Source organism: Pieris rapae, chromosome 13, assembly GCF_905147795.1.
Source record: "Pieris rapae chromosome 13, ilPieRapa1.1, whole genome shotgun sequence".
In the NCBI taxonomy this organism is placed as follows: Eukaryota; Metazoa; Arthropoda; class Insecta; order Lepidoptera; family Pieridae; genus Pieris; species Pieris rapae.
The window spans coordinates 6,917,235-6,943,878 of record NC_059521.1 but is presented as its reverse complement, the minus strand read 5'-3'; the positions used below and the strand labels follow the sequence as shown (position 1 = coordinate 6,943,878).

General features: G+C 32.9%; 1 protein-coding gene across 3 annotated transcripts in view; it reads left to right on the top strand.

Annotated features, from left to right (window-relative positions):
• LOC111004246 overlaps positions 1–26,644 on the top strand; it is a 135,074-nt gene that overhangs the window by 29,852 nt on the left and 78,578 nt on the right. For 2 of the 3 annotated variants that reach the window (XM_022275186.2, XM_022275185.2), the window contains exons 2-3: positions 6,908–7,069; positions 7,402–7,863. In XM_022275186.2, the coding sequence (XP_022130878.1) occupies positions 6,942–7,069; positions 7,402–7,863 (590 nt within the window). In that variant the 5' untranslated portion in view covers positions 6,908–6,941. The remainder of the gene's footprint in view (positions 1–6,907; positions 7,070–7,401; positions 7,864–26,644) is intronic. The other variant, XM_022275187.2, reaches the window with a different exon arrangement.

Here is a 26,644-nt window from a genome sequence, read left to right as displayed (position 1 = left end):
ACAATAAGAATAAAATAGTATTTATTTTATTATAAAATTTACAAACAAAAATGTATACAAAAGGTTATTAGTTGGGTTTTGCATACCTTACGTTCCCGTACCTAAGCACGGTTTATAGAAAAATGATTTGGCATATATACAGCCTTTTTAATATTGATACTTGTTCATAAATATATTAATCTAATTTTGATAATAGACTTATTGTTTTACAAAATATCACAACTACTCCAGATATACAAAAATTCTGGCCTCAAAGACTGTTACAAAAAAATGACTACATTTTCTTGTTAATTTGTGTATATTTTACTTCTATTAGCTTAATTATAAAATTACCTGAGGTAAAGAGAAACATTATATTGAATTATATAATAAATATTATGTAACGACATAGCAATTCAATAATAACTGTGACTTAATAATTATGTCAGCATAGCGTGAACAATGACATTAAAATAATATAAAACATATTTCTTAGCGTATTCAGTGTTTATAAAATTATATTTTTTAGTAAATTATACCAACGGAACTCAGTACCCAGTGGTACTAACATAATACAAGTTCAAGTTGAGAATAAAGCATCTAAGTACCTATTATATTCTCGAATTTTTCTTCAGCTAACAAAAGGAGTTTGTGATATTGAATGACATTTATAAGCTGTAAAAATCTTGATCACGTCAAACTTTATATGAGATTTAAAAAATGTTTATTATAAGAAGTGCTAACTTTAGCTGTTAACAGCGACATTGAACTTCGGTCACAGCCGACGACCTTAATCGAAAGCGTGAAATTAACAGGTGGTCCTACGAAGCCTCCGTAGCTCATATTTTCTAATTCTTAGGGCCTGTTTCACAATGTATGGATAAAGTGCCAAAGAGCTATGCAACACATGAATTATTCGAAAGATAAAAGTTCCGAATAAGATACTTGGCATTTCATTGGAAATAGCGCTATCTGTCAACAATAGTTTTTATCCTACCAATAAATAATATATGTATAGCTATTGGAACTTATCCGGATATTGTGAAACAGACCCTAAATATAATGTTTATTTGTTTTTTCTAAATTCACAGCTATTTATTACACACTTACCTTCAACTTACGAATAATGGCCCTCATATGCCCTAGGGCCTAGACCATATGCCCTAGGGCCTAGGGGGTATACATGTGTGTGTAAATGTAGTGCGTAAATATTAAATATCTCAGAAAAAAGTAAAAAAATCCTATGCATTCGATTTACTATGTTTTGGTTATATTTGGTCGTATTGGACCAAAGATAAATAGTAAATTATAAATTCAGTCACCGAAGAAGTCAAGATGGACCACAGAAGTGACCTTTTGGAATGGATCTCAAGGTAAAAGAAATCGAGGAAGACCACATACTCGTTGGGATGATGAGATCAAAAAAGTAGCCAGCCCAAACTGGAAACAGACTGCACAGGACAGAGACAAATGGGCATCTTTGGAGGAGGCCTTCACCCAATAATGGGGCTCCTACAAATTATATTATTTAAGTATACTAAAATCTAACCAAGCCAGCTAATAATACAATAAAATAATGTAATAGTAAATATTTTCTAGTAGTAAATAGGATATAATATAGTAGCAAATATTATATAAGTAGTATATTAATAACAATAAATAAAAATAGTTATAGGTAAATAATATAGAAAATAAATAAAAATAAGATGGTATTAATTTTAATTATAAGTAAGCGTTTGGAGATGGGCCAATGTAAAAAGTTATATTTGTAGGAAATAAAAAGGCTTTTTTATTTTTTTATTTTATTTTTATTTAAATTCAGTCCACCCAATAAAATTTAGAGATACAAACTTAATGAATTTCAAATTTTTAAGTAAGTAAATAAATACCTACCTACCTAACATAGAACGCACGTCTTCAATTGTGACAATAACACCTAAACAAAAGCTCAGACTGAATCGGTAAATGTGCTATTCAAAAAATCTATTTAACCTTGATGGAAAGGTTTCGTTTTTGTCTAACTTCTATTTCAAATTGATATAATTTCTGGCCTAGCTCTAATAATAACCTTACCTATAATCTAGCTTTTTGGCTTCAGCCTAAAGTTATTTCTTTATAGAACGGGGCAAACGGGCAGGAGGCTCACTTGATGTTAAGTGATACCGCTGCCCATGGACACTCTCGATGCCACAGGGCTCGCGAGTGCGTTGTCGGCCTTTTAAGAATTCGTGAAAAGGAAATTAAGGAAAAATATCTCGTGGTTTCCAACATCAATATCCAATATAACCCGATTATATTAAAGTATTATAGGATAATTACAAAACCAACGTAATAGGATATTAAAAGGAAAGTTATGCCTCCCGTAATATGGCCCATGATATAACGATGGAGGGGCAGCGGCGCCAAGTCGGCCTTGGTGAAAGTGGAAGGTTTCACCGCGGATCAAAGTGTCCCACTGATCTCAACATTATGACAAATAATTTGCATAATTATTATAATTTTATGTAAGTTCGATCAATGTTTTTATAAAGAGTTTTTGAATAATTAAGTAAGCCGATTAAAGATGTAACTGCAGCATAAATAAAAATAAAATAAATAAAAAAACTGCAGCATACTTACTTATAAATATTTGCCACACTGATACATTGGTACGAGAAAAATATACAAACACAAAGAGATAAAAATATTATTATAAAACCTAAAGGAATTATTTTAAAACGTTTGAGTGTATCATCTGGATAGCCAAACCTCGTTTATCTCAATGCTCAGCCTGGGATGTCTTTTGGCCAAAACGTATTCTACTGAAAGAACAGGTGTTGGAGCAACCGATCTGATTATTAAATAACTTATATGCAAACGATATGTCAATGAAATTTCTACGATTCTCCAATGTTGGAAATGCTATGGCGAATATTCTTCTGCCGTCGTCTCGCGATACAACAGATGTTGGCTTCGTGTTGTGTTTGGCTGATCTGTGCCTTTTGTTGTGTAGGGTAATGGTTAATACTGTACATACGTTCACCTTTACAAGCATGTTGCTATAACAACCACAAAATCTATACAGATGCGAAATAGGTAATTTTGTCTTCAGTCCACCACGTCAGTCATTTGTGTCCCGTCGTGAATCTTTTGCGTAAGCTTTCTGTTCCAGATAATAAAAAGCCACAGAGGCATAGTATATATTTTTATTTATTAAAACACTGTAGCAATGACAATATTAAGATTAATTCGCGATGTTTTAATGTACTATACCTTTGATTTTAAACACAAATGATTTATGGTTTTCTTTTTCAATATTTTTAAACTTTAGTGAGATTAAAGAAGATATTAAGCTTTTCGCTTTGATAAAATATTTTAACAAGAGCCGCTTCGTTGCATTATATTAAGTTCTGAGAGAGTAAATCTTTATTCATCTGAGTGTTTGCACAAAAAGGATTTAAGAAGGCCCGCTTATGGTTTTGTAAATAGACACCAGATTTAATATTAAGAAAGTTATTTCCTTGAAAATGGGTCATGTTTTTATTTTGAATTTTACTCTAATAAAATTGGATATAAACGCAAGTATGTATCATTATTACTCTGTACTTTAAGCTACGGAATCACCAGTATTTAATTAATTAATTTATTTATATAGCTTCTAAAACAATGTGTATGCGTAAAAAATACAAGAAAATATGACATCACAAATTTAACACACACAACAATAACATAAGAACTTAAGCAATATATCAAAGGAAAAAACTAAAGAAACGACCGAAAAATAAACAAAAATAAAATAAATCAAACCAAAATATTAATAATAACTAAAACTACCTAGATACCTAGTGCTGTGCACCAGATGTCCAAACATAACAGTAATGGTATTTCCAGTATAACAATGCTATTTCCACACTATGGAATAACTTTTACAACAAATCATTCACTCCTTGAATCCCAACTCTCAAGTCTTGACCATCGCCGTTCTGTAGCTTGTCTTTCAGTCTTCAACTACACAATCCATGATCTCTTTTCAAACAACGCTCTTATAGAACCACGCTGGAGTTCCACCTCGTTATTGACATCCCCAGGTGCCGCACAATTTGAATTTTCGTTTCTTGTCTGCATCTTACTTTACATCAAATGGGATTGTGGCGTCTGTCCAGTTCTATATAAAAAGTCAAAACTATAGAAAGCCAGGAACTGTCTTAAGTCTATTGTTATCTTGTCGAACAAGTGACTACGCGTCGCGTCGAGTACGGTTCGCCTTTTGTAGCCCATTAGACTTTCTTTTATTATCTGATTCTAAAGCTGACCTCACGTCTGATACAGTCGTTGCCATATAGATTGCGTTGATAATACAAAAATAAAACAATCGTTAGCCCATAGCTGGTGTCTAACAAAAGCTGTACGTTTTAAGTAAATTTATATAATTACCAAAAATAAATTTATATTTGGATGTTATATATATAAAATTCTCGTGTCACAATATTAGTTCCCATACGCCTCCGTAATGGTTCGACCGATTCTTATGGATTTTATTATGCATATTCAGTAGGGTTAAGAATCGGCTGCTATCTATCTTTCGAACGCCCAAGCGATAAGGGGTGTCCAGTCCAATAATTTAATTTTTTGGTTTTTAGAAGAAAAACATTGTTTATATTTTTTTTTATGATAGGCTATTCAAAAATACATACAACCCTTAATTTTCACCCCTCAACAAGTAACCTCAATTTTTATTTCTTAATTAAAAGCTTATGACAAGAACTATTAACTTCATATAGAGAAAAATTCACAGAACAACCTAAAAAGTTTTAATTGCGTATAAAAGAACAGTCTCTAGGGTAGCATAGCATAATGTTACATGTTTGGTATGTACTAAACGGTAGTCTAGGCATTAAGCAGAAACGAAGTTCGCGGGGGCAGCTAGTTGATTTATTAAAAAAATAAACCTGTCCTAACAGGTGACCCTTAATCAACAAGAATGGATTTAAAACCAAAAAACATACATTTCATTAGTAAAAACCAAATAAGGTTATAGAAAAACTTAACTACTATAGGCACTTACAAATAATAGAACTTTTGTCAGATCAGTCAACGGACAATAAAAAAGTCTGTTAATCTAATACCTATTAAATTCGTTAACTAAAATACACCGAATCATTTGCCCTTTTCAGAAGGTTAGTCATGACGTAACGTAGCTGTAGGTACATGACAATTTTATTAAGTACATTACAAGAGCGAATTCTCGACGTTATCTAAGCTCGTTGTAGCACCAGAACCAATAATAAATTAGATCGCATACATAAGTGATATAGTTAATGATACTTCAATGCATATTTTTCTGTTTCAGCTCTTGTTTGAAGATCTGAGTAATAAATACGTATATGAACTATTATTTTTTACAGATTATTTATGTTAACGCTACTTTATTAAAAACCTCGACATTTTGTTTTACAGCAGTAGTTGATGACAGCAATTTTACTCGTGATTAAGAATAGATTAATTATACAAATATAATAAAAGGATATCTAGTGACTTCTACATTTATTTATTTGGTCAACAGCATTCCTACATTATACATAAAAGTTAAAAACGGAATACACATTCAAACGTAAACAAAAGCACAGTTTACCAACTTATACAATAAATATAACAAAGTATATATTTATAATAAATTCTAAGTTCTAAGATTTATTAATTTAATATAAACAATTCTACTGCTAAAATCACGGCAATGATTTCATATCCTGGAACGCTTTAACGAAGTTATTTCAGCCAGTAAGGGTATGTGCAATGAGGATCCCTGCTATAGGCTGGAGAAAGTGCACAACATCCTTTCTCCACAAACACAAACAATTTTAGTTTAGATATCATAAATTAAATACAGACTATACTCTCAACAGTAAAGTCTAAATAGTCTGTATTAATATATTCTAATGGTATTCAAAATATATTCTCAATAAAGTATAAATTTTAATAAGCCTTGATGTGGTTTGGTATATAGTCTTGTATTCTCCAACTACTAAAGTTAGAACTGGTCAAAACGTACTTACGTACTACGGTATTAAGATGAAAATACCAACTAACCAATATTGTCAAATTTTTGTCTTTCAACAACGAAGCTATTAGGTAACCGGACTTGGATAGCAGACATTGATGTATTCTAACTTCCACCATTAGTTAACCGCAGCCAATTACGTTACAAAACACTAATCTGTTTTCGGAATTTCAACTGCATACAAACTTTGCTCTATCTATTATTAATTTGATCTAGTAATTGATCAAAATCTCCTCAAAATAGCTTAACCTAAACAAAAACTAAACCAGTCCGTCTCTTTCTATCCAATTACGTTATCGTTGTATTAAAATGAGATATGATAGAAAGATCTTAGAAATTCCAATGACAATTGTCTAGTTTTTGTCAAAACGGCCAAAAACGAAACCATTCGAAAATTGATCTTTATCTACACGACACTGGCGAAGTACCTTGTGGCATGTTGGCACAAATAAACGCCGTGCAAAAAAAATGGATCTTTGTCCATTTATCACGCATGACTTGAAACCCAAAAGCCTTGTTTAAGGCTTTACATGTTTAACAAAATCACATGTATATATATATATATATATTCGCATCGGCTATGAAGTGTCTTGTTGGAGACCTAAGATGTGCTGAAAGAAATTCTCATCGATATAACAACTGTAACTTAGGAAAAATACAACCCCGGTTTGAAATATCTATGACGTCTTATATATATTTTTATTTCGTATATTTGAAATTTAATTACTTTGGTTTGTTTTATATTGCATGTTGGTTTAGTAAGGTGTGATTTTAGTATAGTATAAACTGTTGTTCAGTCACTATCAGTTTTCTATCACGTGCATTACAATCTCGGATTACACGTCAAGTTCTTTGATAATATTGGTTGTTATGTTTTCATTGTATTCGCAGGTAGAAGCGGCGTGTGGGCAGCGGCCATGGCGAGATGAGCGCGCCGCTGTCTGCCGCCGAGGCGCTTTCCTCTCTGCTGTGGCAGCCCTACGATTGTCGTTCTCCGCCTCTTGCGCGATCACGAACCGATGGCGCTCTCTCTGGAATTCAGGGCTGTCAAAGGTATGAAATATGTTTAAATAATTACGAGCTTTGAATTAAATTGAAGAAATTACCTTTTTTACCGAAGACCCCTGAGGGGTTCGCTTGTTATTATGATGAAAGGTACATCACAATCTATGAACGTAATACTTTTAGAACATTACAATTTCATGTCTATTTCACCTCTTACATTCTGGCATGATATGAAAACATGTTACTGAAATATTTATACTGAAACTTATTTTTAAAAAGAATAAGGATCATGAATACGCTTTGCGTATAGCCATGTTATACATTTATTTTAGGTAGGTAAATCTTTTATTTAATGTATAACTGAATAATAATTTTTTTAGCAGCCCTATGCGCGTGTGGTTTATCGCGGGGGACGAGGCATGCCAGTCGCCGAACGGCGGTCGTCATGCGCGCGCGTCGTTGTCAATATTACCAGAGATGCGGCTGCCAGTGCCGGCGCCCGCTCCGTTGCGAAAATCCGACTCAGTGTCAGTGCGCGTACCGGGCGAGCCCAGTCATGTGAACATAGTGCAAGTTTCGCCATTAAATGTAAACAGTGCCGTGCAAACGGAAGCCGAGAGGAATGTCGTGAGTGCCGAGTGCCAGACTGAGGAGCCACGACGGCGGCGTGCCCGCCGGAGCAGGGCTCCGCGGGTCCCAGAGGAGACTCTGCCTCCACCTCCATACAGCACGCTGCCTCCCGTACACCCTGTGTGTCCTGTGCCCGTACCGCCGGTACCAGCACCCATCATTGCCCCACACCCACCAGCACATCGGTTCCCTTTTCAACCAGTTCCACTAAGGTAAGCGTAGCTCTAAGAAATCATAACTGAGCATAAGAGAACTTATTATACCGACTAATCGAAACTTAGTACTAATGTGAAAGTATCTGAACTGAACTGATCGGTTCCACGGTAACTGGTTTCTCTCTTAACACCGTAACCAAAGTAAATGAAGCTGGAAATATTCTATAACGAACCTTCTTCCGCATAACTCCCGCGGGAATTATTAGACCTTTGTTAAGTCATGAAACGTTAAACAATAGAATAACAAAAACGATTAAGATAGCATGCAGCGTGATTATAACGTGTTGATTCGGTGAAAGCAATATTAGAAATACACCAACGGTACAAAATATTCGCGATTATGTTTGAAAAAGTTCGTAAATTGCTTAGGGTGCAAAAAAGATACGAATTCGTTAACTGCATTCCGGGATCGTTCATTTTAAAAGTGTAACCATTGATACGTGCCTTAAACGACTCGTCAATTTACCACCCTCAATAATATAGGTATCATTAAGTGTAGAATTATTGTATGATACATAAATGTATCTCCAACGAACCGCGACCACCCATAGTTATATTGTTCAATACTGTTACTGTTTGAGATCTTTTGCAGCTTTTTCGTTGTAATGTAACGCTTTAGTATTATCAAGTTTAATGCTATAATTCGTTTACTTCACACTTGATTACTTCTTACGTCGCATATTACTTTTGCAATTCATCAATTTCGTAATGTTAGGTATGCAATGTGTTTCGTATGCAAGTCGTAACGCATTCTAGATATTATTGTCTACGATATTTTTTTTAATATTTTCGTGGTTGGTAATATTATTATGATTTATGTATTTAATATGTAAAGGGGGACAGCCGTCATTTCAAATACAAATGGTGTTTACATGTGATTAGTTATATAAATATACACTCCTTTGCAAGTAAACGGCAGGTGTCCAATTCGCTAGCTTTCACTCGCTTATTCAGCCAGTATACAGAAGCTCAGATGCCCATGTGGGGCGAGCGCGTTTACTTGAATGACGTCGTCTAGGTTTTGATCATATACAAATGCCCCGATATCCATTTTAAATCCATTTCTTGGCGTAAGCTTCTGCAGCAATTATTCCAAAATAACAATTGCCAAGAAGATATATTAAAATGTTCAATTTTATAATTCATTATCTAATTTATTTTCGTTCGTTGTAATATTATAAATGTAATGTTTCTTTTTAAAATTTTGTGCACACTTGTCATTAATGCATGCATTGTGTTTTTTATACGTCGTGTATTGTGTCTGTATGTTTCGTAAGTGTGCCTTTGTAAAATAAGTAAAGAACTTCGAATACTTTTGAATGTTTCGATTATCAACGAAGCGAATAACGCACCAATAGGTGAAAGTTTAAGTTAACGTTTCTTTTTGTGGACTATTAAAATGCTACGGTTACTTGGTAATGGTAACCAGTTATTTTGGCCTTGTTTGTCCATTGTCTACACATTTACGATACAAGGCTAAATGTTTCTTAATAAATTACAATAATGTAAGACTAGAATTAGTTGTGTAATTGAAGATGTTACAAGTATTCAAATCTTGTATTTCAATACTTCATTTGTATAACGCAAGTACATATTAATAATAACCCAGTTGCAACTTAAACATTTTACTAAGAATAAATTAGATTGTATATATCCATAAAGAAATATGTATGTGCTATATGAAAAAACGATTTTTCATGAAGTTCACTTTTTCTAGACTTAAAACAGCTGTCGAGAAGCACATGCAAGAAAATTCGTCACTATATTGAACTAGTGTTTTAAACAAGATGCTTGTAGCAACCACATTGTTCCATATTTAAATTATACATATTTAAATTTATTTAGAACGTTATCTTAATGATTTGTTTAATATCCTAATGACAAACATCGTTTTTAAGAAAGCGTATTTTAAGTAAAATTCTCTAATTGAACTTGAATAGGAAGTTAATAAAACAGGTTTTGGTGATAGTGCATGGCATTCAATCTGGTTTATTGAAACGCAATCAGTTTGTTTAGAATGGCTTAATCGAATATTGTAGTGAAATAAATTGTATACAATGAAATGCTAAATTTCAAAGTTATATATATTTTTTTAAACAAATTAGAGCATCGTACTTGTGGTGTATGGCGTGTGAGGTATGTACTTATAGCAAACGATGATTTCATAACAGAATTGTAACTTGAGCGGAAAGGCTTTTATTCTATAACTCTATACTCATAGATTATAGACTAACGTAATATAACATAATCGAGAATCGTATGAGGTGGGGTGCTTCTTTTTGAAAATGTTGGTGTTTCGTTACTGTTTATCGTATTTTTCTATACTTACAAATCCGAATTAAATAGCTTTACTCTAATAAACAGACTTGCTTCGAAAAACGCTTTAAATTACAACCATAAACAACAATTGAACTAATTAAATAATCTTAATTTAAACGAAACGCTTAATGCATACATAATTATTATAATATGCAAAATCGTATTGGACCTAGATCTTAGTTATAAATATTCAAATGCGCTCATTATACTAAACACTTCTTGTTTGAATTTGACCTTGCACTCCCAAACATTTGGGTTACGTTACTCAACTATTTCTTCGCTGGAGATTTCCATATTCTGCAATTACACATTACAATTGCATTATAATCGGTATCATATCTGGAGGTTATTACTACAAAATTAAAACCACAACTATTTGTGATTATTAAATTGAGGTGGTTCAAAGGATTTTTCTATATATTTGGATTTTTCTAGTTATCCCTTGCACATACTTACCTTAATTACTAATTTAATTGATTAATGTATATATATATATATATACATGTGTGTGTGTATGTATATATAAATTTTTTCTTTTCTTTTTTTTGTCATTCGGTTTGATATGTGTATGTTGTTTAGTTGATATTTAGTGTAAATGCTGTGTACAGATATAATTGGAAATCAGATTTTTAAATGTTGTTTAGTGTGTAATAATTTTATGTATGTAATCAATCTGTTTTCTGTTTTTGTACCTAAATGTGAAAATAAAATAAAATAAAATAACGTGTTATACCTAAAATATCGTCATGTCAGACCAATATAATAAATACAATCCTGCTATAATTGTATATAAATATCTTTTAATTTTAAATTTATTGGAGTAATGAAAACACCACCGCCGTACGTGCGCTTCGGCCACACTATTCCACAATACAGTTTAATCGACTTCTAAAATTCCGACATTTAACGTAAAAATAAGTGTAATGTTTCATTCAAATATATTTCCTGTTCCTGTTATTTTTTAATTTAATTAGCGTAAAAATTATTAAAAGTAACTCTCTCTACAAGATGAGCAGAAACTGATCCATCACACATCGAGAATTAAAAAAAAATTATTTGCTAGCTGATGGCATTATACTAAATTAATATAGAAGTTGAAGATAAAGTCTATAAATATATTTGTTAATTTAAATTTTTGAATAAAATAAATATCCCAAAACTAAAGTTATTGTTTAATAATACATATTCATAATAAAGAAGATGAATATTTATTTGTATGTATTTGATTTTACCCATTTAAATAAGAAATAATTTAACTAACTTATATGGAATTATTATTATCTACAACTTAAACGTTAGCCATGTTAGTTCTAAAAGAAATAAAAACATATGACTTCCTCAATTTTTCCTTTAACTCGTTAAAATTCAAGTGAAAATTTTAAACGCAGCAGCAGTTTCGTATGTCAATCAAGAAGTGTGCTTGTTCAGTGGCCCAGATATAGAGGTCCGTGTAGGTCGGTAGTAATGACACACTGAGAGCGTGGACGCCCTCATATCTCACGTGTCACGTGACAGTTGACTTGCACAGAGTAATGACAATTGACCGGTTTGCATCGGTCGGCGCGAAAAAATAATTGCCGCGAAAATTAGCAATTCCAATTGTCAATATTAACAAACCATTATGTTCAAAGAGGAATTTTTCAATAAACTGCATAAACATAAGCACTCTTTTAAGTTTTCACATTAAAGGCCTTTAAGCAGCAGCCAGCAACAGTATAACATTATTTATTAGGTTTGTTACTCATTTATAGTGAAAATTAGATTACATGTTGCAAGATTAGTATGTTCAACCGCTTTGTGAGTAAATCGTTTTAATATTCGTATAATTACGTATATCGTATTAATTACGTGTTATATTAGGAATGATACTCGAAAATTAAACAATATCTATTGTTTTTTTAACAATCATTGGACTAAAATAAAATAATTTATATATATTCTGTGCGGGTATGTAGGAGTTTATAAAAAATTAAAATACGTATAAGTCATAACCCCTGAAAATGTTATTAAGAGGTACCATGAGAGGCATGCGTGTATATAAATAAAATAGCATTATAAATCTCATTTACTAAGTTGTAATAACCCTCTCCAAAGATCTTTGTGCATTATAATACTACTTTGTTCTTGGAATATATAATTTATATTCTTAACTCCAAGATGCTTTAATAAAAAGATCGTGATTCCGTTACGTTTCTATTCCGGGACTCAACACTTCCTTAAATGTTAAGCTTACGAATAGCACCTCGTAGGTAACTGGCAGCGAGCCAACATCCTAATGGCACGGGACTAACACAAAGCCAGAAAATCAAACTCGTACCAAGTGGATTGATTTGACGTAAATATACACCAATTGTTTCCGGCGTGAAGAGGATGTTTATAAACTGTGGACCATATTACTGTCAATAGACTTCATACACTGAAAATAGCTTAATTAATTACTTATAGGTGAAATTGCAAACGGTGACACATCAATGTTTTGTAGGCGTTATTATTATAATAATACAATGTTACATATTATGCCACGCTAAAATAAACATATCACCAGTTTAGAAAGTATCTGTGGTCTATAGGTAGAGGTTTAAGCGCGGTTCGTTTGAATTTAGAACAAACCTTTTTCAACGAAACGTAAATCGTACTAAGTACGTATTGAAGTGAAACTTCTTTAGAATCGTTGTGATTTCAAACCCGATGCAACGGAAAAGCGACTGTAAAAAGAGACAGAAACATTAATTCATATGATTTAACGTGGGAGAAAATGAGATAGATAAACTTCTTTCGAATCGTCGTGATTTCAAACCGGATGCAGCGGTAAAGAGAGACAGAAACATCAATTCATAAGATTTAACGTGGGAGAAAATGAGATAGGAGGCATTATACAGCCTCTCTTTACTGCCGCTTTTTTTTTGATCGAATTTCAAACTTTCGTTGTTTTAGTTTTTGTCAAATTAAAGATTTATATTAAACTTATAAATTAAAATGTATAATTAAAATATACTGTTTTTAAAGAACACACACATTTAGATAGTGGAAAATGATTAATTTATATTTGTTTTTGAAGGTTTCACTTCTACCATGTGTGAATTGCACAAATGTTTTTTTTTTATATATAATGGTCATTACGCTCATATATTGTGTAATACGTTATTTAATTACGGTCGCAATGAGTTTTTAAATATAATTACGATGTCTGTTGTATGCTCCAATTACAGAGAGGACTTTTCGCCAAAGTAAACAGCGACAAAGATTTATTAGTTGGTTTCGAAACTGGCTCAAAGTGGTTGGCACAATTTATTATATATCAGCGGGATGTTGTATCTGGTTTTCACCAGTTTCGTGACTGGCTGGAGCCGAATGGCCAATTACGAATTCGCCAATCCTTAGGGCAATTGCAATCCAATTTGTAAGCGTATTGTCTTCCACTTCAAATATTGGATCTGTATTACATTTTAGTCTGGATTTGTAATTTTAGTTATTGTTGTTGTTGTACATATAATATAGATTTTATTCCTAGTCGTTATATTGCTTTAAACTACCAGCAATTTTTGTCTGGTTTGATATACAAAAACATGTTGGCTTTATGAATACGGTTCACACAATAAATTTGCTAAAATAAGATCTTACGAACATTTTGTAACTGCTTGTGAAAGTAGTCTTATTTAGATAAGGCAATCTATATTTGGTGTTATTGCTATTTATTTCGTTTGAAATGACATTCTGCTTTTCGTTTTTTCTTATACAGTTTTCTCAGTATTTGCGATATAAGGTAAAATAATATTCATTCTTTTTTTTATTACGCTGGCAACTAATTTAAACTAATTAATGTCAGGCTTAGAGAAAAATTTAATATATTATGTATGTAACATTCATTTGGTTAAGGATTCTATCGACATTATGTTTTTGTTGAGATGAATTTGATATTAATGAACAATATAATCTGTGTAAACTAATGAAATTATAATGGAGCGGCAAGTTATTTTAGGTTGAGCCGTTATTTCCCCAAAGGCACATTAAACCTTAAACAGCGTGAGGGAGCGATAAATACTATTCATTATCATCACACTCTACGTCATAGAATTGAAAATTCACACGAGAAACGTGTGACACAATTAAGGATTTTTAAAAATAGAACAATTTTTATTACTCTGAATAATCTTGATTTAAAAATTTGTGTAGTGGTCTAGGTAATTTGCCCATTTTCCGGTTTAAAGTGTACCTACTCAAAATTCGACAAGACTTATCTATTAGTGGCGTACCTTGTGCCATGAGTATTGCCAACAACATAACTTATACCTAATGTAAATTAAATTTAGCATATTGAATAAAAATGCCTTGCTAAATGATAAAGTAAATTCGCTATGGAAAGGATGTAAGACTGAATGTGACATGGAAATGTCGTTTGGGCCTAATGGGCGTACATTATATGATACTTGACCCCGTCAAAGCTCTGTGCTGAATGAGCAATACCCACTCAACAATCTTTATTTCATCCCGCATGACACTTTCGTGTTATTCTAAATTTAAAATACGTAACGTCCCTATATTTTAGTATGAAGAAACATTTTGTTACGGAATTGATCGTGTGATTCGTAACGAGTGTGACGTGGTGACGAATCCCTAGTCCATTAGACCAAGCCTTCGCATTATTTTGAATGACTATTGCATAATAAATGTCTCGGTCGATTATAGTGTGCCGCACGCATTCGTGTATTTTCCGTGTTTTTACTATGTGGCATGCATCGATAATGTTTCCTTGTAATTGCGGTATCGGATGCTTTATTTCATTTTCCTATGAAGGAAAGATGCCCATTTTCAAAAAGTTTCTTGTAAAGAAATTCTTAATATTTAGCTATGGTCGCAGTCATGGATAAACTATAGAAAAGCAATTAAGTAAAGCACTGTAGGGCGTAGGCCTAAGGATTGTTTTTTTATTTTTAGAAACAGTGAAGCGACTACTTTTACTGTTCCAGCGAGTTTTAAATGACACAGAATACACAGAAAGTCTATTGGTGCACAACCAGGGATCAAACCTACAACATGGCAAAGCGGTCAACGGTCGGCAAAATAAAGTAATATAAGATTTTTGATTTAACAGATTTAAACATTCTACACGCATAATAAACAAATTAAATAGTTTCAAAATTTCCTATTTACGATGAAAATTATATGTGAAAAATAACAATAGTAAAACAATAAATGTTGTATAATGTATATAAACAATAGAGGTGTGATTGTAAAATAATTTATTTATATAAAATAGTTGAAACAAAAATTATATTCTCATAAACATCTTCATAAAAAAATATCAAAGGCGCTACAACTTTTTTACGTCTTTGTTTCAGATTTCTAAATCTATTTTGTGATCATTTGTCAAATAATAGGCAAGTAGGTGATCAGCCTGTGCCTGACACACGCCGTCGATTGTTTGGGTCTAGGGCTAGCCGGTTTGCTAACGATGTTTTCCTTAACCGTTCGAGTAAATGTGAAATGCACATGCATAGACATAGACAGGAAGTCCATTGCCGCACAGCCGGGGATTGAACCTGTCGCAGATTTGACAACCGGCTGGAATGAGAGTCGCACGCTGAAGCCACTAGGCCAACACTAGCTACATATATATTTTATACCCGTATATAGCGATATTAATGTATCTATAACAGGTCTTTAAGTTAGTAAATTTAAGTAAAAAAGAAGAATTTAGTTTCTACATAATATCTAAACGCTGAGCCATTTTTATGAAATTCAATATGGCGGATGAAACTTGTATCTCGATAATTTTTCCCTAGGGATAACTGGGTACTGGCCAGCTGTTCCAAAATCAAGAACACATTTCAAGGAAAGTATATCGTCAAGTCATTGTTCTAATGTAGGAATATTTTCTGCACCAATTTTTTTACTAAGATATTGGGCATTTGTGTTACGATAGGCTTTTGTTTGAGCCCAAGCTAAGCCGGTTGAAGAGATTATCTTTAAGACATTAAAGAGGAAAAACTCTTCGATGTTATAGCCATGACCCTTCATTTCTATTGAGACAGCCTATCTACGTACATGACACAATGGCTTTATATCTCCGGATTGAACTGGTGTTTCTTCAACATGTGCCTTTGCTACTTTCGGATTTAAATACGCAACAAAATGGAGTATGTTGCGCAAGATAACTTTTTGTATTATTCCGTCGACAAACTTAATATTGTGTAATACAACATTAAACACTTTCTTGTTATCTAAGTTACAATACAGTACATGACACAAATCCCTCGAGAATTACTAATGACCATTGAATATTTGACACCGTTAATACAGAAAGTGAAACATAATATTAACTTTTCATTTTAATGAATAAAATTGCTGTCTAATTCTTAAAATCATTTTTGGTTTAATTGCTACTTGTTTGGACTTGCGGGGATTAAATTATCGACGATTACAACTGTTAAAACTTTTTGAATCGATATATCTCAAAAACGGTGGCTCGTAGTAAAAAAGTACCAGTAATGGGTTTAATCTTGGTGCTTAAAGGGCAATTAATGACACTACAAACTATTTTAGTTAGAAACAAAAGAGAGCAATCTATATATATAAAAGAAAGTCGTGTTAGTTACACCACTTATAACTCAAGAACGAAAGAACAGATTTGAGTGAAAATTGGTATGGAGGTAGCTTAGAGCCAGGAGACGGACATAGGATACTTTTTATCCCGTTCGACAGCGTTCCCGTGGGACTTGACATGAAACGTCAGTCACTATAAAAAGTGGTATAACAAATAAGAATCAGACTTGGAATAATAAAACGCAAATGATAGCTATGTAATTGACGTATAATGACAGCTATGTAATGACGTATATATGACAATTTGATATTTGTAAGAAATCAATATTCAAAATATTTCTATTAAATAAAAACGTTTAATTATTTTTACAATTTACAATTTAATTATAATGATAGTGCTATTGCTATTGCCCATTCGTATAAACAGTGAAGAGAACTATAAAACTCGGTATGGTCGTATGTATACAGTTCATCCAAAGAATGATGAATGTTTCTATTTGTTGTTGTTGTCGAATGACGCATTTAATCGAGTAAAGGAAGTTTATGATACTTTAATGAAGGCAAACGATGATGAAAATGGTGGTTTATATTTCCTAGATGCCCTTGGTGGAACTGGCAAGACATTCCTCATGTCATTAGTTTTAGCAACTGTTCGGGCGAGATCCAACATAGCGGTTGCAGTTGCTTCTTCTGAAATAGCAGCCACATTGTTAGAAGGATGCCGTACGGCTCATTCAGAATTAAAATTACCGTTAAATCTTCAAACTATTGGAGAACCAACGTGTAATATTGCAAAACACTCAGCAATGGCCAAAGTTTTAGCGGCATCGAAAATCATCATCTGGGACGAATGCACAATGGCGCATAAACGTGCATTGGAAGCACTTAACCGAACATTAAAAGATTTACGCAATGAATCGAGATGTTTTGGAGGAGCAATGATTTTACTGTCTGGCGATTTCCGCCAAATACTGCCAGTAATTCCAAGATCTACGGCTGTCGACGAAATAAACGCTTGCCTCAAATCGTCAAATCTATGGCGCTATGTGACGAAACTGCAGCTGATAACAAACATGAGAGTTACATTGCTTACTGATAAAAAAGAAGAAAAAGAATAAAGATGTAGATGACCTGAACTACATAATGGTATGCGTTTGGTGGTTAGAAAATTGAAGAACAATGTAATTTACGCTACGATAATGATAGGAAAATTCAAAGGTGAGGAAGTTCTTATTCCGAGGATCCCGATGATCCCAACCGATATGCCGTTTGAATTTAAAAGACTTCAATTTCCGATACGTCTTGCATTTTCCATGACCATCAACAAATCACAAGGCCAATCCTTAAAAGTTTGTGGTTTAAATCTAGAACATTCATGTTTTTCCCATGGTCAATTATACGTGGCATGTTCACGGGTCGGAAGACCATCAGCGTTGTTTGTTTTTGCGCCTGATAATAAAACAAAAAATGAAAAAATGTGTATCACAAGGTACTTAAGTGAAGAGCAACCTATGTACTAAAATACAGAAATAATAATGAATGATTAATGTAGGTATTTAATTTTTTTGTATTTTTTCCAATAAAAAAACCCAAACTGCTTATTTATTGCCATTAAGGCGGAACAAAGTTCGCCGGGTCAGCTAGTCAATTATAAATTTTCCCTGAAAGGGTGGCTGGCAACACCTTCCCCTAGTCCCTCCAGTCCAGGGAGTTGCAGGTGTCAATGTGCGGTGGTTTAAACTTTATCCAAAGTGCCCGCTCATACGCCGTTTGTCCAAAAAAAAAAAAAGTAATTTTAATTTTTTAAAACTGACAGTTTAAACAGAGAGGTATTGAATATACAATAAACAGATAAAAAAATTGTTAGCAATATTAAGTTTAAAGGAGTAATCACCCCGAAAATAATTGGTTAGTTGCTTGGACAAAAATAATTGTCAAGCGTATTTTTTAGGATTTTGCAATTAACACAGCAGATAACAATATCTCTTATAATCTCTCATTAATTAGGTCATAAGAAAAAAAATACACGAAAAATTACAAAAATAAACGATAAAAAAAAATTACGTCTGGCTACACAACACGATCCAACTTGAACTAAATAGAAAACAGTTCTTATAAAAAGTCATTAATGTAAAAGCGAGAAAAACGTACGCCTCTGATGTCTTCCTGAGCCATTCTTCTAGGGTCATTATGTAAATTGTCATCGCTCAGAACGGTAATGATGGGTCAATGTTGGCGTTTCGAAAGCGTAACTTTGAACCTTACTACGTGATCGAGCTTTTCACTTTTAACGAACGTGATGAGTCTACACTCGACTGTTGTTTCGCAATTTTCTTCATACATTTTTTGTATACAAAAAACTAAACATTGACTTCGGAAATGTTTTTGCTTGACGCTAGTTACTAGATGTTTTCCTTCACTGCGCGGGCAAGTATTAACTGCGCCCAGCACTTGGTGTTAAAGACATTTAATTGTTTTTATAGTACAAGAAGGAAATGGACAGAAGGCTCATTGAATGTTAAGACTGACCATGGTCACTCAATGCCAGAGGGCTCGCAAGTGCGTTACTGGCCTTTTGTTTTTTGAAACCCGGTTAGGAAATACTTCAGTGGGCAGCTGGTTCTACGTAGTAGTGGTGCGCGGCAAAAACTGCCTTAAAACACGCTCATTTGTGGAACGCAGAACGTCGAGGTGATACGGGTGGAATTTCTGTCTCGACGTCTAGTGTTTGCCTTTTAAGCTGGCTTTGGCATTAAGAAGAGTGTCTTCAAAAAGCGTAGTTGAAACAAATAAATATTTATATTTTCATCGGACTTATTACAGTAAACATATAAATACTAAACATTTGAATAATAATCTATTCTAAAAGCTTTAATGTTTAATAGCATCGATAAAATTTATAGAATTCAAATTGCATTACGAGTGCAATCGCAAATCCACTGGCTGTGTTTGATAACGTTCAATATGCAGCACTAGAATAAATCCCGTTGATATTTAGTTTTGCGACCTCGCAACAAATGACCCGAGTATATTACTACACGTCATGCCAAAAAGGACTGTATTATATAGGAATAAGAGTGATAATTCCGCGCGGGTGTGTACCAAATATATTCATTATACAGTTTATACCATTTACATTCGGTTATTTGCAATTTGTATCAAAGATATGATGGAAAGCGTAAGTCTTGTAGGTACGTTCTGTACACTGCAGACGCATTATTTGCTCTTTGCCAACGTACCAAGGTCAAGAGTCATTGAAAATAAGAAAACGATTATTATAATAGTTACGATTGTGTCATAGTACGTTTATATAAATCCTATTTCCATTGTAATGCAATTGTAAGTGGGGCTTATAACATCTTATTAAGACTCCTTATTATATTTAATTGTTTATGTTTAAGTATGTCGAAAAGATTTTTTACATATACAATATTTTTCTATACCTAAGACATGTTTCTTTCTTTTTAATGTTTTTATAGTAACGAAAAAAAAATTTGTACAAGACATTCAATATAGTTTATGAATTAGAAAAAAGTTTAATAGTAAATAAACCTTTTGTAATAAAGAACTTAATTAAGGGTACCATAAATTTTAAAAAGTTCAAATTTTATAAATAATTTGTTTCTTTAAAGATTTATTTTAATAATATTATAACTTGTACAGCTTTTTATTAACAACATAATGTAGAATGATGTAAATACGCTTCATTACGGAAATAATGTAAATGTATTATGTTCCGCAGAAACCATACTATATTTAGATAAATTCTTCGAATACATATATGCTTAATGAATTTATTGTCATCTACGTCTAATAACAGATGTTCTCGCATAAAAGAATAATGCGTGCATAGGAATGTGTTGGTACCAGCTGTCATTCCCTGATAGCCTGTCTGGTTCATTGTTTTATTACTAGTCTGTGGTTTTGATTAGAGAGTTGACAGGATCCCATAGATTGTGCATTGTTTCCACAAAACGAGGTAAGGGCTATTCGAATGAGGCTGTCATTCGTCCCATAACGAGTTTTATGCGTGGAGGGGCTCGTTAAAAAACAAATTTTGATTACCTAAACATAAAATTATAAGTAAAATAAAAGGTAAAGCGTTCAAAGCTAATGGAGTTTACTAGCGAATTTTCAGAAAGAGTCTACAGACAGCCTTATTTACAGCATTAAGATATTAAAGGATTTGAATTAAATATGGAATTTAAAAAAATCGAGCCTTGGAGCATTCGCAGAAATATTATAGAAATGCTTTATTTGTTTGTTAAAATATAATACAATTTAAATATGTATCATAAATCATTCTTATTTATAAATATGTATTTAAGTTTAATATCGACTGTATTACGATAAAAAGTATGATAATATAAGATAAATCAGTAGAGACGTTTACCCTTAAAATTGTCTAATGTCTACGTAAGGTAAGATTCCTGGCGGACTGTGTAGGGAATCTTATCGCACGTAGATAACAATTCTCTCATGTAATAAATATTTTTTTATTGGCACAATGGCACTTCAGCCCCTCACATTGCTGACGGGTGATTTATGATCTATGTAGCCCTCGAATTAACTAAATGTGATGTTTGGGGGTTTCAAATTACCTCTATTGTTTCCCGACCATTATTTCAAACAATACCGTTCGAATCCCATGGTTGATATAGTAGCAATCTATTGCACCAGATATGGACGTCTATTTAGAATATTATTGTGAAGTTATTTATTGATTAAACAATTTAGACATATTAAATAAAAGGTTTTAAAAAATAGATAAAACATTTGTTTATTATCGGAAAAATTATAATACAGTCAAAGACACTTTTTGCAAGATTATTATTAGAGATATAGGAGCAGTGTTGGCCTAGTGGCTTCAGCGTGCGACTCGTACCTGAGGTCGTAGGTTCGATCTCTGGCTGTGCACCAATGGACTTTCTTTCTATGTGCGCATTTAACATTTGCTCGAACGGTGAAGGAAAACATCGTGAGGAAGCCGGCATGTCTTAGACCCAAAAAGTCGACGACGTGTGTCAGGCACTGGAGGCTGATCACGTACTTGCCTATTAGATTTAAAAATGATCATGAAACAGATTCAGAAATCTGAGGCCAGGACCTGAGGTTTTCGCGCCACTGATTATTATTTATTTTTATTATTAGAGATTGCAAATAATCTTACCAAAATAATCGAAAGGTGGTACCCGTAGATGTCCATTAATGATCAGACAACGTAGTCAGCTGATTGTTTCTGTTCCCTGGAATAGAAGCATAATCCAGGGCCCAATTAAGCTATAAGTTTGTCATTAAAGCCGTATAGAAACGAAAATTAATTAACTGTGGCTTTCAAATGCGGTCAAGCGCATTTGACTTTAGAATTCAATTTGTCGAACAAAGCTCTTGCTATTAAAAATGTATTTGCCATTTCAACGAGAATATAGGAAATTTAGTTCATTCCCGCGGCTTTGTTTAACAATGATTAAATGTTATATTGATACCGAAGTTAACGTCGAGATTGTGGCAGTCCCTATTGTAGATTAAAAACATTGTTTTGACCTGACTTAGTAAGCTATTTCTAATTTAAGGTTACACCTGAAAATAGAGAATTTGTTTTTCTTAGAGTGATTAATTTTAAAATGATCTTTATCGTTGACTACCTAAATTGAAAACTCTATAATTTATAACCAAGAAAGCTTTTTATAAATTGACGATTATTTAATTGAATTTAATCCTTGGGATTGATTTGCTCCAGTTGGCGATTAAGAAGAGTGGCAGGAGTTTCTTGATAGTTCTTCCCTGCCCTTTACTTGCGAACTGGGAGTATATGTAAATTAAGAATCAATCAAAACAATTTCTGATGACGTTCATAAGTGTACTTGGTTACCTATGTATGCATATGAATAAAGTTATTTTGAGTTCGACCTAATTCTATGAAACATATTTGCATAATAAACAGACTTGGTTATTTTGTTTAACCTCCAAATTACGCAAAATAAATATTGTCTTAATTTTTTGTTAGAAATCTACCCTCCTACTGGAGTATAGAAATGTTTGCCCACCGAAGGGTATTGAATGAATAAAACTGAACAATTAACGTGAGCTCTAGGCGGTGGGCTTTTAGTTTAACAGTATATATTTAATACGTTTTGCCCGAGTACCCTGTCTCCGCGATCAATGGAGACTAATGGGGTGGACAGTTTCAGTACAGTCTTTGAAAATCGTATGATTTTTTAATACGTACGAAAGTACTATTACGTAGTGTGTAATAATGTAATAGGCTGTATAGTATCAAATAAAAAATAATTCATTTATTCTAATAAATTAATCTCTCCGACGAAGAATTTTTATTATTGTTATACTGTTACTCTATTTCAGGTTCATTTATTTTTCCTTCAACGACAGATTAGCATTTGTCTTTTCTGTTTTATGGAGGCTTACATCTCGTCATTAAAATCATCAACAGATTTTAGCGAAGCTTTTGATTGAGTACCATATCTGATATTTTCGAATTCGTTATGTGTATTATATGATTCTTAAATTCTAATATCGTAAATTCTTAGTATTTTCTTAAAGCAAAAGACAATGTAATGGCCTGAAAAATAACCACTGATCCTCTATGCCTGACATAGCTATTTACAATATCAATATAATCAATATCAATATAATTGTATTAAATTTTGATCGTAACCACAGTTATTGGAATTAATCAAAGTTTGGGCTGTTGATTTAGTAGTGTCTGAACTATATTACCGTTTAAGATATTGTCAACAACACAGTTTCTATTGTTTGGGAAATTAATAGTTCGGAAGTCACTATTGTCGAAAACAATATTAATTATGAAATCATAAATAATACAAAATCATAAAAACACAGTTTTTTTAAGACGCGCAGGTAGTTCACCTAAGTGATACTCTCAATGACGCTCCACGTACACTCTCAATGCCAGTGGACTCGCGAGTGTGTTGCCGGCCATTAAAGAATCTGTACGTTCTTTTTTTGAAGGACCTTAAAATAGTTCAACGTGAGGTAATTTCACGTGGTACGCGGCAAAAACTGACTTAAAAAGTAATTCGGGTGAAATTTCGTTTTTTGCGTCTGATTATGAAAGTCAACTGAACGCTACTGAGTAAGACGAAGGAGCTTGTAATCTTTAAAGCTATACCAACTGTTTTAGCCGCGTATTAAGTCTTGTATGATGATTATATAGTCTTACAATAACTAATATTATGCAAAAAAATTCAAACAAGGGAAGAAACAATGGGAAGGAAAAAAAATACCCATTTTAGTATTTTTCATTGATGGCGGCCCTATCGATTGTGGCATAATGTGTGTATTGAGTCTTGCTACGTGCGCTATAGTGGATTTGCTATAGTGTACAAATCTGTGCACTGTGTAATCCGTATCCCACATACATACGGATGTCAGCCATCAAGACATCAGGCGCAGGACAGGTTTCATCCGAGGTAATGGTCTAACAACACCACTATGAGACTTAGTTCTTTGAATTTTTCCATGAAATAATGACATATTTTTTTATTTTTAAAGAAATAATGTTTAATTGATATAATCGCGGGTGCAGCAGAGATGACCAAAGCATATAGCGGAACTCACCGATATCCGTACAATTTCCGCTTCTCCAACTGTGTTCAGTGTGCAATAAGTGTAAAGAGAAGGGATTATAAAGTACCTAAGTAGTATTGTCTTTTATGTTAAATAATTATAAGTTTAATAAAACATAGCTTCCATCCGGTAAAAATTGTTTTCTTTAAATTTATAAACAAAGCTCAAAACGTGGTTGCTGTTATAGACAGTAATTATAGTAGATTTACTTTTAAAAACAGTGGAAGACAATTGAGAAAGAAAAATAAAAAAATCATTAGTCACTTGTATATGTATTAAAAAAGACTCCTCTCTAAAAGGGCAACGTATCCACTAAAATGTGTTTGGCCCTTTTAGGCTCGTAGGCTCGTGTGCTCTCGTGTTATCATATAAAGAATAATTTGTATAGTTACTAATTGAAGGTAATCGCTTAAAACATAAACTGAATTACATTTCATACTGTACGGTACAGTATTAAAGTTTTAAATGGTCATGCCCAGTTCACAAACGTTTCTTGGGACCGCCGCAGGTCAACTTAATTTTTTTCTTTAAAATGGTTTTGGTTCATAAGAGTGAGTCAGTGTTATAGGCGAGTTCTTACTCCATTTTAAAATTAGCTTGTCGATTTATTTTTAGAAGCGATCTACCATTCATCCGTTGACTTTATTTATAATAGTAAATTCAAGTTTGTGTGTGATGATATCAGGATTAAATAAATATAATAAATATGTACTTAAATAAATATTTCGTGTCATTTTCCATAATACTTTTTATAATTCCAAGTTTGTTATATTTTCAACCCAGAGGCAGTATGTTAGACTAGACTAGTTATGTCGTATGTTAAATTCGTCAGGTAAAGAAACACAGAATTCTGCGATCAAGATTTGTCTGTCTCTGATGTCTTTTAAATAATCAAAAACTGGTTGTCCAATAACAAAATGAATCTGTATGTACATCGCACATCTTTGTAATCAATAACTCAACGTTATAGATCAGGGGACAGTGATTTATTATATTTGAAACACGTGTGCCCGCATCGTAAGGGTAGGGTAGGTAACTACCTGCCTACCTTGAATATACCCTATTCAAGAAATACGTTACTAGTAACAAAGGATGTATGAAATAACTTGAAAGCTTGGGTTCTTTGAGTTATAGTGCAATTGATACTAAGGGCTCGTCTAATTATTAACATTACCTAGAACGTTGAACTCCCGTGAAATCCATAGATTGTAAACTAAAGCATAGAAACCTCGAAAATAGCAAGCGAAGGGATGTGTTTTTCATTTTTTGTTGGTCTTTGAAATTATTATTATATTTAAATATTATTATATTATAAAATTATCTTTGAACCTGTGTTAAAGGTATATTAAGAGAGGTTATATTCAGTTTTAAATCTATAGGTCAATGCTTAGTAAGTGTAACCGTGTAGCTTTGTTGCCGCCACTGTTTTTTATGGTTCTTATACAGCAAATAGAATATTCGAAATATTGACTTAATGTATTAACTTTAGCTATAACAAATATATCACTAATAAAAAACATTAAAATGCAATATTGCGTACGAACCTTTGCTTTTTTTATTAATTTCTTATAAAAATGATCAAAGTAATCTATATTATTAACTAAAGCATGATTATCTATTCAGACGGACTTATATAATAGTTTATTTACTATTATATAAATTTGTAAAAAAAATAGCTGGGTTTCAAATACGACACGTTGTATGTTTCACCGTGAATACTACTATAATAATCCCGAGAGAGAGAGTCGAGATGAGATAAGAAGTATGTTAATACATTAAAAGATCTATTCTAAAAGATGGTAGTATTGTCCAAATGTTTAGTAGTTCGCCGGTACATAAGCGGTTACTCATTGTAAAACTGATCCCGGGCTCAGATTGCCTTGTCAATGGTTGTCTACCTGCTATTGAAATGTTAGTAGCTTTATATGGCGCTCGGATTATGTTTAAACGTAGGCGAGTAATTGCATCGTTCGATATATCGAAGTGGCTAAATGAAAAAGTATTAATATTTTACACTTATACACTACGTCATAGAAGATGAGAGTTAATAGATGGAACTCATTTTGAATCATATTTGTATCACTTATATTAGAACCATAGATTATAATAGACCATAGCCAATGATTCCTAATAAGTCAAGAGAAATGTTCTCTGACAGAGTTGAGTCAGGCTGTCAGCAGAGGTTTATTTAAATTTTGAATTTCGAACACATTCCGATCGGTACTCCACGTGCGCTTCGCGTTGCATTTAAGTACGTAACTGTTCGTTAAATTTCGCACTTACGCCTTGTTTTAAACATACTCGAAGC